At 42.9% G+C, this 12,899-nt stretch overlaps 1 protein-coding gene across 2 annotated transcripts; it reads right to left on the minus strand.

Annotated features, from left to right (window-relative positions):
* Nucleotides 1-1,537: 1,537 nt before the first annotated feature.
* Nucleotides 1,538-12,125, minus strand: tbl1xr1b (TBL1X/Y related 1b). Of its 2 annotated transcripts, none has more exons than XM_070919120.1 (14): nt 12,068-12,125; nt 11,766-11,911; nt 11,345-11,588; nt 8,927-9,059; nt 6,858-6,999; nt 6,331-6,394; nt 6,136-6,233; nt 5,162-5,222; nt 4,689-4,810; nt 4,227-4,301; nt 3,983-4,110; nt 3,380-3,545; nt 3,125-3,226; nt 1,538-1,633 (listed from the first exon to the last, which is right to left on the minus strand). In XM_070919120.1, exons 1-14 carry the CDS (start codon nt 12,123-12,125, stop codon nt 1,607-1,609), a joined length of 1,566 nt encoding a protein of 521 aa, XP_070775221.1. In that variant the 3' UTR covers nt 1,538-1,606. The 2 variants fall into 2 exon arrangements, with proteins under 2 accessions (XP_070775221.1, XP_070775220.1); XM_070919119.1 differs by having other exon boundaries at nt 11,766-11,914; nt 12,056-12,125.
* Between the last annotated feature and the right edge of the window lie 774 nt (nt 12,126-12,899).

The following is a 12,899-nucleotide window of genomic DNA, read 5'->3' on the forward strand; positions in this document are numbered from 1 at the left end:
AAAAGCACCGTCTAACCGTGCATAGGCCTGAACACAGCCCGTCTCCAGAGAGTGAGTGTGTGTGTGTGTGTGTGTTAATGCTGGGCAATGACTGCCTGACAACAGCTAACCAAAGCAGGGACTGTAGTGTGTACTGTAACGCTGGACATGAAAGCTGCACACATTACATTGTGAAAGTCAGGACGTTTTTTAAGCCGACTGAATGTTTGCAAACAACGGCTCCACTTGACAAACTGTGATATGAACTCCAGCATCGTCAATCAGCTGTTTCGGTTGTGATGTGAGTGAATGTTGAGCTGTGTTTTAAAAAAACGGTGCGATCGAAGACCCTGTGCCTGCAGAGGAAGTGATACTCCAGCTGATGTCCTGATGTTTAATCACCAAGCAGGGGAAACGGGACACAATCAGAACGGCTTAGTCTGATTATCATTCAGCATTTGTTAGCAACAAGCCATGAATGGAGGAAACAAGCACAACATGACAATTAATTGCGGTTATGGGCCTGTTTTTCCGTATCTCTCTCTCTCTCTCTCCCTTTCCCCACAGATCCCTGAAGCTGCACCGATGCCACAAAGCAAGCTATTCCTGTGCCAACGTTACCTCACTCCTGACACAAAAGCACAGCCGTCTATTTGTAAGCTTGAGACAGATCCGGGACGAGCTCAGCGACGGAAACCTGAAGCTGAGTGCACATCAGCGTCGATGTCTTTCTGCCCAGCACGCTGTTAGTACATGAGATCCACGTGGTGTTTAACGGCTATGAAGATTATCTTTCAGCCTAGAGGTTTTGAATTCTTCAGAGCTCTATATTAACCTGATGAATTGTGAAAACCTGAAAATCATTTTTGAGGATAAAAGTTGCAAAAACAAAAGGACAGTTCACCCTTTGATTAACTGCTTTATACTTTGTTAAAAAATGGCAAAAATGGAACAAACCTATTGGATAAAAATAGAGCTGACAAAATGATAAATCATTTCATCTTCTAAGCTATACATCCGCATTTCTGAACCTTAAAGAGTGACAAGAAGTGGGTAAACAGATCTCCCAATGAACAGCTTTGAACACCCACTGTAAAAGACAAACAACTCTCAACCCCACCCCCTCTTCTCTCCCACCCCACATGTAATATAAAACCTACAGAGATCAGTAAAATCCAAATTAAAACAACAATGTCCACAGGACACCAAGTGCTGACATATGCAATATGCACACACCAACAGAGAACAAAAATCTTTATAATTCTGGTACAAAGGATAAAAAGAGGAAAGCAAGAGGAATCCTGGTGTTTTGGTTTGTGTGTGATGGATCCAACAAGTCTGTACTGTGATAACAGAGAAATGTATCTTCCTGCAGGTCTGTGAGAGCAACACAGGAGTCCATACGGACCTGTTGTACGTCTGACGCGTGTGCGTACAAACTGTATGTGGTAAAGGTGTGGTCCTTCTGTGTACATATGAGGGAGGGGAGGGGGAGCGCTCCATTTGGCTGTAATGGCAGGCCATGGCATCTGATGGGACTACAGCAGTGTGGCGGACAGGCAGGGACAGTCAGTCGTTTTGGCTATGTACACATTCGTAGTCGGTCCGTGGCTCCCCCAGATGAGTGTCATTTCCTCAGGTCTAATACACAAACCTGAAAAAAACGTTAGTGAGAGTTAGACACATTTCTACTTCCTCTGCTACAGGAGTTTCAGTTTCTGCCACGTCAGGCCTCTTACTGGTAGACGTGGGACAAGTGCTTCATTTTTCATCAATAACTTCAGTCCCTTTCACACAACAACTTTCATACAGGAAATTTTGAGTGTGAGTCACATGTGAATTCAAACCCAAATGTTAACGATCATGAAATGTTTATCTCGCGATTTTCCTCCCTCTAGGCCAGGTGAAATTCTTACTATAATTCAGTGTAACACTAGTGTGAACAAAAGCCAGAAGATTGCTGGGTCACGCACAAACGATATGGACAGCTTATGGAAAATGTGGGCTGGCAAAGCAAACACAAACCAATCATTAAAGAGTGTGGAGGGTCATGATTTAAGCTGTGACTTGGTGAAGCACTTGTGTGGAACAACGGTTTAATTTTTGTTTATAAGTGTGGAAATTGGAGCGGAACCCTCAGAGCGGAGACGATTAGTGAGCACTTCAATAGTAGCAGCAGAAACGTGGCCTGAAGTCACTCTCATCTCCTGTTGAGGTCACTTTCACTTCATGTCTCATGCAATGAATGTGACGTGCGGCTCACAAAGTATTCAAACCTCGTCCACATTCAGATACCGCCTCAGTGTGTCTTGGCTATCTGCTGTTGTGCTGAAATGTGCACTCTGAAGCAGATTTTCTTCAAGGGCTTCTGTATATCAAATCTGTCACATCAGATTTTTAAATCATGTCCCTCAGATGCTTTTTTTTAGTTTTTTAGCTACTCGACCATAAACGCCTGACTGATGGAGTGTTGCAGTCGCCTCCCTGATCGCGGCCCTTCTTGCCTGGCTACTGAGTTTGGCCGGACAGTCAACACACTCCTCGGGTCACTGTTTTAAGCCTGTTCCATGTCAAAGGTTTTGTGGAGCATTCTTGGGAATTTGGCTTGCACTGACATGGAAACCTTTCTTAGAGCTTGATATGTTTAGTCTATGGAGTATCAATATGCAGAAAGACAACCCGAAATAAAGGAGTACTTCTGATTATTAGCATTAATATTATTATATCATATTGTTATTTAACAACTATACAACGTATATCAACATTTTTTTCAAGACACTAATGGCTCTATCTAGTGTTGACTAATGGCACTGCAACTTTGTTACATTTTCATTCAATTTCAGTAAAACATCTCATGTGACTGGATGTCCTCTGGAAGCCTCATGTCTTAAATCAAGCACTTAACTTTTAATCCCAACAGAACCAGGTTTGACCCCTCAGCATCAACCCCGATTCTGACCAGAAGCATTTTATGGTGTCAGCTTACCTGGGTCAAAGCTGCTGACCCACAGGCTTCCTGGGTCAGCTGTCTGGTGCGGAAGTTGTAAATAGAAGCTGAGGTGCGTGTGAGTGGATACTACTTTTAGTAGTGATTATGATGTGTGTGTGTGTGTGTGTGACGAAGCGCTCAGGCAGCACAACTCACCGATCCATCTGACGCACTGGCTCCTACTTTGTCCCCTGTGGCGTTCCAGCACACCTCGAAGATCCCTCCTGTCCCCCGGTAGCTGTGGACTAAAGCACCCGTCTGAAGAAACACACACATAAACACACGCATTAGCAATGGTAGGCAACATCTTTATCCTATGCATTTATGCCACCTTTGTACAATTTGGGCTGTAACAAAATGGCTAATGTTTATGAGTGTGTGTGGCTATAACTTGAGAGTATTTTCCCACACCTGAGTGTTCCAGATGTGGACACACTTGTCGAAGGAGCCGCTGGCGAGGTGCCTGCCATCAGGGCTGAAGGCCACGCTGTAGACCGGCTCCTGGTGGCGGGTCAGTGTGTGGATACAAACCCCGCGCTCCACGTCCCACAGACGCACCGTTGAGTCAAAAGATGCGCTGGAGAGAGGACAAGAAAAGGAGTGAGCCAAGTGTCATGTAATAAAATGAACTGCCACGTATCACACCCGTGAGGTACAGTATGTTAAATGGACATGACAGCTCTCATTCAAAGGAAACAACCTAATGAATCACTTGTCTATGCATGAATCCACATTTTGGAGGGCCAGCATGACATGACATCCATCATGTATTGAGACAAAGAGATATTACTGTCTTTCAGTAATGTGGAAAGCCCACTCTCATCTGCTTGACCCTGTGTTATTTCATCAGGGTCAGTTCCGCATCTGCCTGCATCTGAAAAGCATTCAAGCTGGCCCTGTGGTGACTCACAACAGCGACAGTCAGCCAATAGCTAAAAACATAACTGAGTGCAACTGAGGCACCAGAATTGGCGGGTGTGAGGGTCGTGCTCAGGTGCTGCTTTGTGGTCTCACCTTGCCAGCATCAGGTTGGCGCTGGGGTTGTTGGTCCCGGGGCCTGTGGGGCTCCACTTGATGGTATAGATTTCTTTACTGTGGGCCTGGAGGTCATGGACACAGGAGTCCTGCTTCATACTCCAGATCTACGCCAGAGAGTTAGAAGCCACCTGTTAGTATGGCTTTTATTGCAATGTACATCAACACACAATCGGACGTTTGTCTGATTAAAGGCCATTTTTATGCTCATCTGTGGACTGACCTTCAGTGTCATGTCATCTGAGCAGGAGGCCAGCAAGCTGCCAGTGGGATCCCACTTGATGGCGTTCACCTCATTCTATAGTGAGTAATGTGAGTGTTAGAAAACAAATCAAAAACACAGCATACTTGACTGACTGGCACAACAGACACAATAATGTACATTTAGCATATCGTTATTTTTATCAATTTATCTCAGGGCATCACAATAAGTGATAGAGTCCTAGTTTGTTATTGTTGTTTTTCACAGCTGTGAGGAGGATTTTCCACTGAAGGTTGTAAGAGTTGTGAATGAATGCACCTCAAGACCATTAATAACTTTCATCAGCAGCTATAGTGAGTCAGAGTCAGGATTCATATTAGCTACCCTACAATGCCTTAAGAGCAGGAGTGTATTTGGCCAGCGGCAGGGTTTCCATTTCCCTCCCTGTCAGAAAGCAGCGCTCACACAGAAGCCCTGTCTTACCGTGTGTCCCTGGAAGGTCTTGACAGGTCTGTCCTGACCCAGCTTACATACATGGATACACATGTCTGTGCTGCAGGAGGCAAACGTGTTGTTGCTCTGCCAGTCTACATCCAGAGCAGGTGCTGTTGGGAGGCAGAGACAGAGCTTAGTGCTGCTGCAGCAGTGAGGAGAAAAGATAACATGAATGTGGTTGTCTGAATATAGATAGAGAAGTGCAGTCGTTTAAAAACATGCTTTCTGCACATTCATCTAATGGTCTAGTCTGTCACCGTCACACCCTAACAAACCAAACAAAATGTGTAAAAATAAGTTGGGTTGAAGTTGATGACAAACAATATAAATTTATTATCAGGATTATCACGTTTCACTGCAGTTCAAAGCACGTCAGTGCAAAAGGTAACATCTGTCTAAAAACAGAAAGACTCTTGCATGAAAAGTCATGTGGAACAATCCAGCTGACTCCTGTCACTCACCTGAGTGGAAAGGAAATTGTTGCTTTGCCTCTCCCGTGTGGGCATCCCAAATAATTGTGGTCTGTGTGAAGGAGGAGATTTTCATTATTTATACTAAACTAGTATTGTTTGTGTTATGAAATCAACAGTATATGGGATATAGAAAAGGTGTTCTTCTTATCTAAAAAATACTGCACATCGCACTCAGCTGACCTGGGCTGTTGAGGAGTTATGCAGCCATGTTAATACATCACACACACCTAAGGCCTTTTTATAAGTCGGAGCTATCAGCTCTTGGGCATATGCAATGAAGGTGACACTGTGTATGTCATTATACCTCAGTACACTAGATGGCAATGTTGAACAACATCCATAAATTCTTGTCATTTTGTGACAGGATGTGAGCATGTCTATCTGACTTTTGGTGGAGATGCACATTTCTCACCTGTCAGTCCTTAACATTCAGACCCTGACAGGCTGGTCTACATGCATGCCATCTGTATTCTGTGCCTTTCCCTTGCCATTACGAGTGTTAACAGATGGAGATAATTTAATCTTTAATTTAAGTATTATAAAGCAACCAAACAATTCAAAACTTGTTATAGAGCATATAGCCCTTTGATGTATTTCAGCTGTGTGACCCACCAAAAATAATGAAAAGATGAAAAGTTGAATTTAACATGATCATCTTACAGTCATTTCATCCAACATTACTGTAAAATGTAAAAAAACTGTTGATTCCTGGAAAACTACAGCAGCAAAAGTAGGTATATATTAAAAAAAAAAACTCCAACCATCACACATTTTTGAACAATCCCACCCATCCTGTCAAACTGAGATCACATTAAGGATCATCCCTCCTCAGTGTCCTGTTTCCATGTCACATTTTTGTAAAGGTAGCTTTAAAGTGGTAACTCTGAATAAGGAATGAGGTCACCCCAGAAGCACTTCTCAAACTTATTCAACACAAAATCCAAAGCTAAAATCAATGTTACCTTGTCTACACCAGCACTGAGGACGAAGTTTCCTTTCTTATTCCACTTGAGTGCAAATATAGGACCTTTATGTTGACCCAGAGTACTGGCCAGGTTACCTGAAAATATAACACAAACCCAATACAACTTAGAAAAAGAGCGGAAACATTTCACCATCCATGTATCCTTGCATGTAGCAGAAGGTAAGAATCTTACCGTCTTTTGTCCATATCCGAGCAAATCCATCATATGAGCCTGTTGCTAGCAACGTTCCCTCACTCTGAAAAAAAAAAAAAAGAGAGAGACGATTCTCATTAGTTTCAAATCAGTCGCATTCAATCTTTCTCAGTTTCACTTGAATATTCTGATTCGGGTATAATTGTGCCAGATTTTACAGGTATATTCCACTGTTTATTGAACGAGGCTCACATTAAGAAGTTAGCAGTTAATGACATAAAATATTCGTTGCTGATTTGGCGTTGTGCACTGACTTGTACTACTCAAGGAAAAAATTGTTTTAAAAGGCCTTTTCCTCCATGGGAGTGACTCGTCCCCATATATCTGGTTGGAAGGAATGCCTTTAGCAGAACTTGCGGTCACATATGGACACACACACACGAACCAGGGCACACCACTAGATTAGATTACTAAAAACTGCACTCAGTGGAACAGAGACACACTCATACTGTTCAACTACACACACACACACACACACACACACACACACACACTCACACACTCACATTCCAGTCTAGTGAGGTGACGTCTTTGTTGCTGGGTACGTCCTGGCCCCCTTCCCGTATGCAGTGCCTCAGAACCAGCTGGGTGGATCCGCCTGTGCTGTTCTCACTCAGGTTCCAGATCCGTGCTGTCGAGTCCCCAGACCTGTTCGAGTCAATACACGCACACACACGCACACACACACACACACACACACACACATACAGACAATCTAACATTAGGCACGTAACATAGCTTTGATTCTTAAAATCAGTACTGAAAATGGTTTAAAACTGACCATCGTTGCTCTTGAGTAGGGTTGGGGTTTGAAAGCATTTTATCGAACCTGAACCCAGTATCAAATCCGAAATCTTTCTAAATCCCTATCAAACCTTTTCACATCATCTGTTGAGGAAAAAGGAGAAAGAAATTTTACAAGCACAAAACTCATTAACTGTTACGTGGTTCGTGTGGATCTTTGCCCCTTATGCAGCCCATTACGGGACTATGCCAGAAGTGATGCATTTTTCTCCATTTTCATTTAATTATTGAGGGGTGTGCCCACACTTAGCAGGACTTTTGATTATACAGTATATGTACCCAGTCCAATACTAAATTCTGCTGGGTTACTTTTATAAATGAGCACTAAATTGGTGGTTTAGGCAGGAAAAAGTTTAATGAAATTTCAGAAAGACAAATAATTCTGGTCTTTGATTTTGTTTGTGCTGAGAAATTTATTTCATGGATTAATACTTAACTGTTAATTATGGCTTAAAGTAAGGGCCATCTTACCGTTGGACAAAGCCTATCCTGGGATGGGTGTTGATGGGGCAATGACATTATCACACAAATTCACACTACACTTGTTTCTCACACGTTACTAACTTATTTCAGAACTTCATTATTTTCAGTCCAGAGCATCTACTGTGTTTGATCTGATAGAAAGTGACTTGTAAAGGTCAGATCAGCTGGTGTATGTTGTCCAACCACATGTATTTTTGCTTCTTTTCCATCTGTCTCACTGCTCAGAAATGTAGGTATCTCCCCTGAGCCACGTTGACAAACATACTGGAAAGAACGGATGGAGATGTAGACATGAGGAGATAGTTGTTTCATTGAGAGGATTTGCTTGAATTGGGGACTTACAAAGCTGTGCATTTTGATTACTTTGACACTCAAAATTAAATGAGAGTAGAGTGAAATGCAATATTTTGCCCAATCAGCTGAGAGGTGCATAGTGTTCACAGAACCCAACCCTACTCTTAGGCTATCTGTCTCGTTTTGATAAAGCCAAACAACAAGTGCTGCAAGACAGCAACAAACGTCTTGGTTTGACATGCGGCACTTCAAGTCCTCCATTAACCCACCATGACACAAGGCTGTCCCCTCTTATTCGATTGATCAATCAGTAGAGTCTTGGTTGACTAATAACTTGAATATATTTGAATTTTAGACAATAAATAATAATACAATAACAATGAGCCTTTAGTCATTAGTTGTTAGTAGAATGTAGTGGGAAAATTCCCACGACATAGAAGAGCCGTCATATCTCCAGCATTACAGTAATGATGCGTAATATGCTTTGCTCTTTAATAAGCGCTACATTCCTCTGCATGATTGCATTCATCTGGAGAGGGATAATGACACTGAAAAAACACAAAGACTTTACTCAATAAAGACTTGTTTAGTGGTGATAAATGGGGAAGGACAAGCATACTCTCCTCATACAGCCAGGTTTTCCTTGAACAAAACTATTTCTTGTTTGAATGTTTTGAAAATTAGCAAGATGACCAATAAGAGATGAAGATTTTGTTTTAAATTAACTTATGGAGGTCCATTTAGATTAAACAAGTAAACCTACTCTAACAGGACCAGAGGGACTGAATAGAACAGTTGCTGCTGTGTATTTTCACATTATCATTATGGCTGAAGGCTGTCATTGAAACGGCATTTGTATTAATTGTAGAAATGTGATAATGACTGCTTATATTAAAGGAACCAATGCATTACTCTTAGACTGGACATGCTATTCTAGACACTGCATGACCAGAATAAACCATGGGGAAGAGAGGGGTGAAGTGGAGACACTGACCCGGAGGCGAGGAGGTCATTCACTGGGTTCCAGGCACAGATAAACACTTCAGATTCGTGGCCCCTCAGGACCATGGCTTTACTCTGGGGGATCTCCACGTCCCTGTCCACCTCCATCACCTCTGAGTGGTGATCTGTAGGAAGGAGTGAGAAACAAAACCTTTACATAACAGTATTCATTAACTTATTGCCTGCATTGCTGTCCTAATGTTTTGAAGGTAAGGAGGATGCAACTGCAATTTTCAAGGGTAATGGAAGATAAACAGGATGTCAGCAATAGTTGGATGTATCAGTAAGGGTGATGAGGATGAGTACAGGGCTGCTGTGGACAACTTTGTCACATGGTGTGAGCTGAACCATCTACAGCTCAACATGACAAAGACAAAGGAGCTGACTGTGGATCTGAGGAGGACCAAGGCGCCAATGACCCCTGTTTCCATCCAGGGGGTCAGTGTGGACATTGTAGAGGATTACAAGTACCTGGGAGTTCACATAGACAATAAACTGGACTGGGTAAAGAACACTAATGCCTTCTACAAGAAGGGCCAGAGCCGTCTCTATTTTCTGAGGCGGCTGAAGTCCTTCAACATCTGCCGGACTATGCTGAGGATGTTTTATGAGTCTGTGGTGGCCAGTGCTATCCTATATGCTGTTGCATGCTGGGGCAGCAGGCTGAGGGTGGCGGACTCCAACAGACTCAACAAACTGATCCGCAAGGCCAGTGACGTTGTGGGGGTGGAGCTGGACTCTCTGACGGTGGTGTCAGAGGGGAGGATGTTGTCCAAGCTGCGGGTCATCTTGGACAATGTCTCACATCCTATCTATCATTCATTCCATCATCCATCAATCATTCCTGCCTGTGGCCATCAAACTGTTCAACTCATCCCGCTGAGTGTCAGACACTCAGAATAAACAGACAGATTCTGGACCTACTTCACCTGTCCACTACCTCATTATTTATTCTTTATTCTCTGTTTATATTCACCAGTGAAATACATATATATACACATACTCCACAGTGCAATATAATTTCCCCACAGGGATCAATAAAGTATTTCTGATTCTGATAATGAATCACCGCTTCTAGTAAAATAGCCTATTACTTTTGAAATGAATTACCAGTGTTTCCCCACACAAAGGCTTTATCTGAGAGGACCAGTATATTAACAACCAGGCAACCAAACCTCCAACTTCCATTTTAACAATGGCAGAGGTTCATAAGAACAGTCTGACATCATCTAATTTCCTACGAACCAGACCAGTCCCACAGCAGTGCACATGGACTTTATCGTCTGATCTTGTTATTTCAAACAGAATGGCAACGCCAATGTTTCTTAACAAAATTCAAGTAAGCGGTGCTGCCTAACAGTCTGAACAGCTGACAGCTGAGGAATTTAACAGAGGGCTGTGTTGTTGTTGAATGACCAGGAGTGTTCGTACCAAACCGCAGCTCGTCCAAAAGTAGGCAGTGTGCAAAATACAAGTTATCAAGCCCATGTAATACACTGAAAGTGAGTAAGCTAAGGCTGGACCCGTGAGAACCTGAATCTACCCCTCCGTAGTACTCTATAATTTGATCTGGAGGCCTGGTGGGTTATAACACGATGGGAAAAGCAGGAGGTTCAGAGGGAAAACAACCAGAACACATTTTTACAATTGTATGCTAGGAAAAGGTGAGTGCGGACGGTGCTACACAGGCAGGGCAAAACCATGAGGAAACACGTGTGGGTGTAAAGAAAACACCAGAGTAGCTTTATGTAATGCCAAGCAAGCCACAGACATTTTACACAAAACAAAATCCAAAAGTTGCACTGCAGCTGTCATGTGAAAAGCAAATAGCGTGCACACACAAACACACACAGTAAAACAGAGGTGGTAAGCTTTAACTCCATGCAATAAGATGTGTCTTACAGTCTTGCACTACATTCAAATCACCTGTTATGGCAATTATGAAGGCAAAAATTATATACCATGATATATATTATTACTGCATACTATTTAAGATATGCTTTGATATATAGGTTGTACTGACCAGCCCTACTTTGTATAATTTGTCTTTTGTCCATTTTTGGACTTATATAACAAAAAGGTGTCAACTTGGCCTCTTTCTACCGAGGTATTATCTAACATAACACCTTTTATTTACTGTTTACAACATTAAGTATTTCACATCCCTGACACACACATCCAAGTGAAAGGGGACAAAAAATACACAGCAAAAAATCCAAACCCAGATAAAGCTGTGAATCCCAAACAGCTTACACATCATCTCATAAACATTAATCTATTATGTCGAGGCAATTCACCCAAGAATAACATCCCGCATAAGAACATCAAACATTTCTAGAATTTGGTCGGCCACTTTTTTTCACCCAAGCAAAAGAAGGAAAAGATTGTTTACAACCATGAGCTAGCTTACTGGCTAAGGCGTGGGATCCGTTCTCCTCCCCGTTGGCAGCGCCCTCTCCATTCTTGGTACTTCCCTGGGGCCCTGTGCCGCTGCCACTGCCTGCCGCCTGCTGCTGCTGCTGCTGCTGCTGCTGCTGCTGCTGCTGGGCCAGTTTGTCCCTGTAGGCCTGCTGCCTGGTCTGAACAACATCTGGCATCACAGCATCAATCAGAGACAGCGACTCGATGGGCCGCCCATCAAATAAGGTCCCGTCCTACAGAGACAACGCGCAAATGTATATATTCACTTTATCCTTCAGATTATCCACCAAATTCACTACAATGCATAAACCAACAGACAAACTTGAGTCAAAACATAAAGCACCTCTTCATTGCCAATATTTGTAAGGTTACACTAATTACAAGTAGATGGTTTAAAGATGGAGACTGACCTCATTGATGCTGACTTCAGCCTCCACATACTGCAGGCCCTTCTGGATGATGGAGATGAGGGCAGCAGGGGGCACCAGGGCTCCATTGATGTTGGACTGGCTGATGTGGCTCTCTATGCCAAAGGTGAATGCTGAGTGGGAGAAGCCTGGAGGAGGCATGGATCATTTGGAAAGTAGGATGGAGGCAAAGAGTCAAGCTGCAGTATATAATATTACATTTATTATTTTTTTAAAGTAAGTTAAGTAGGAAAATAAGTGCAATTCACTGCAAATACAATGAAGCAATTCTTTGTAAGACTTACCTGACTCTTGCAGGTATCTGTAAACCAGGAAATTGACCTCATCACTGCTTATGCTCATTTTTAGTCCTGGTGATTAAACCATTGGGTCAGCACAGGATAGGAGCCTGTAAAAGCAAACCACAGAGGAGGGAGTCTTGCTTAACTGAAAGTTGATGGTATCCCAGAACTGAGCTGAAAGGAGGTTTGAGTAGTATCTTCATCACTCAAGTTCATCAACATCGCACAGAAATGCACAGTACAAAGTAAGATGACATGCAGGGGCACTGAGCCAGGCGTAAAATAGAGCTGTCACACACACTCGCCAGGGATGGTGTTACCCTACGAGCTAACTACGTAGCTCACTACCAAACAGACACACGGTGAAAACAGAGAAGAGGAAGAGGTTAAAAAAAGCATCACCTTGCTTGACCTAGATCTTGCAACTTCAAAACAGACAAGTAGGCAAACATAAGCTATGATCATTTGATAAATAATGATGTTTCGTTCCTCCCTACTTCTGTTGCCTGCAGAAGCCTCCTGGCTCTAGGCAGGGCACCAGTTTCCATTCATTAACCTACAACTGGAAATAATTACCCTCGTCTTCATGAGGTAGGCTGGGTATTCTGGCCTAAAACGTCTGGAATAGATGGGCTTAAAACCTCAGCAAAAACAGATCCTACAGTGCTTGTGTCCAGGCTCCATATTTATTCATGCAGAACCCGCACTGTTTAAATGGGACTGTGGAAATAAACAAGGGGTCTGGACGGGGGACAGAACCTCTTCTGTTTCCATCATGCCAGCCCGCTGAAAAAGTCAACATGTCTCCTGCCGCATCCCAGAGGCTGAGATCCAA

The sequence above is a fragment of the Enoplosus armatus genome, chromosome 14, assembly GCF_043641665.1.
Source record: "Enoplosus armatus isolate fEnoArm2 chromosome 14, fEnoArm2.hap1, whole genome shotgun sequence".
Taxonomy (NCBI): domain Eukaryota; kingdom Metazoa; phylum Chordata; class Actinopteri; order Centrarchiformes; family Enoplosidae; genus Enoplosus; species Enoplosus armatus.

Excerpts from the sequence above, each read along its gene's own strand:
- tbl1xr1b (XM_070919119.1), bottom strand. The coding sequence starts at position 12,125 with ATGAGCATAAGCAGTGATGAGGTCAATTTCCTGGTTTACAGATACCTG. Across the intron at positions 7,000-8,926 it reads AATGACCTCCTCGCCTCCGG|GTCTGGGGACTCGACAGCAC; the intron begins GTCAGTGTCTCC and ends TGACTCGAACAG. Across the intron at positions 3,546-3,982 it reads GCCAACCTGATGCTGGCAAG|CGCATCTTTTGACTCAACGG; the intron begins GTGAGACCACAA and ends TCCTCTCTCCAG.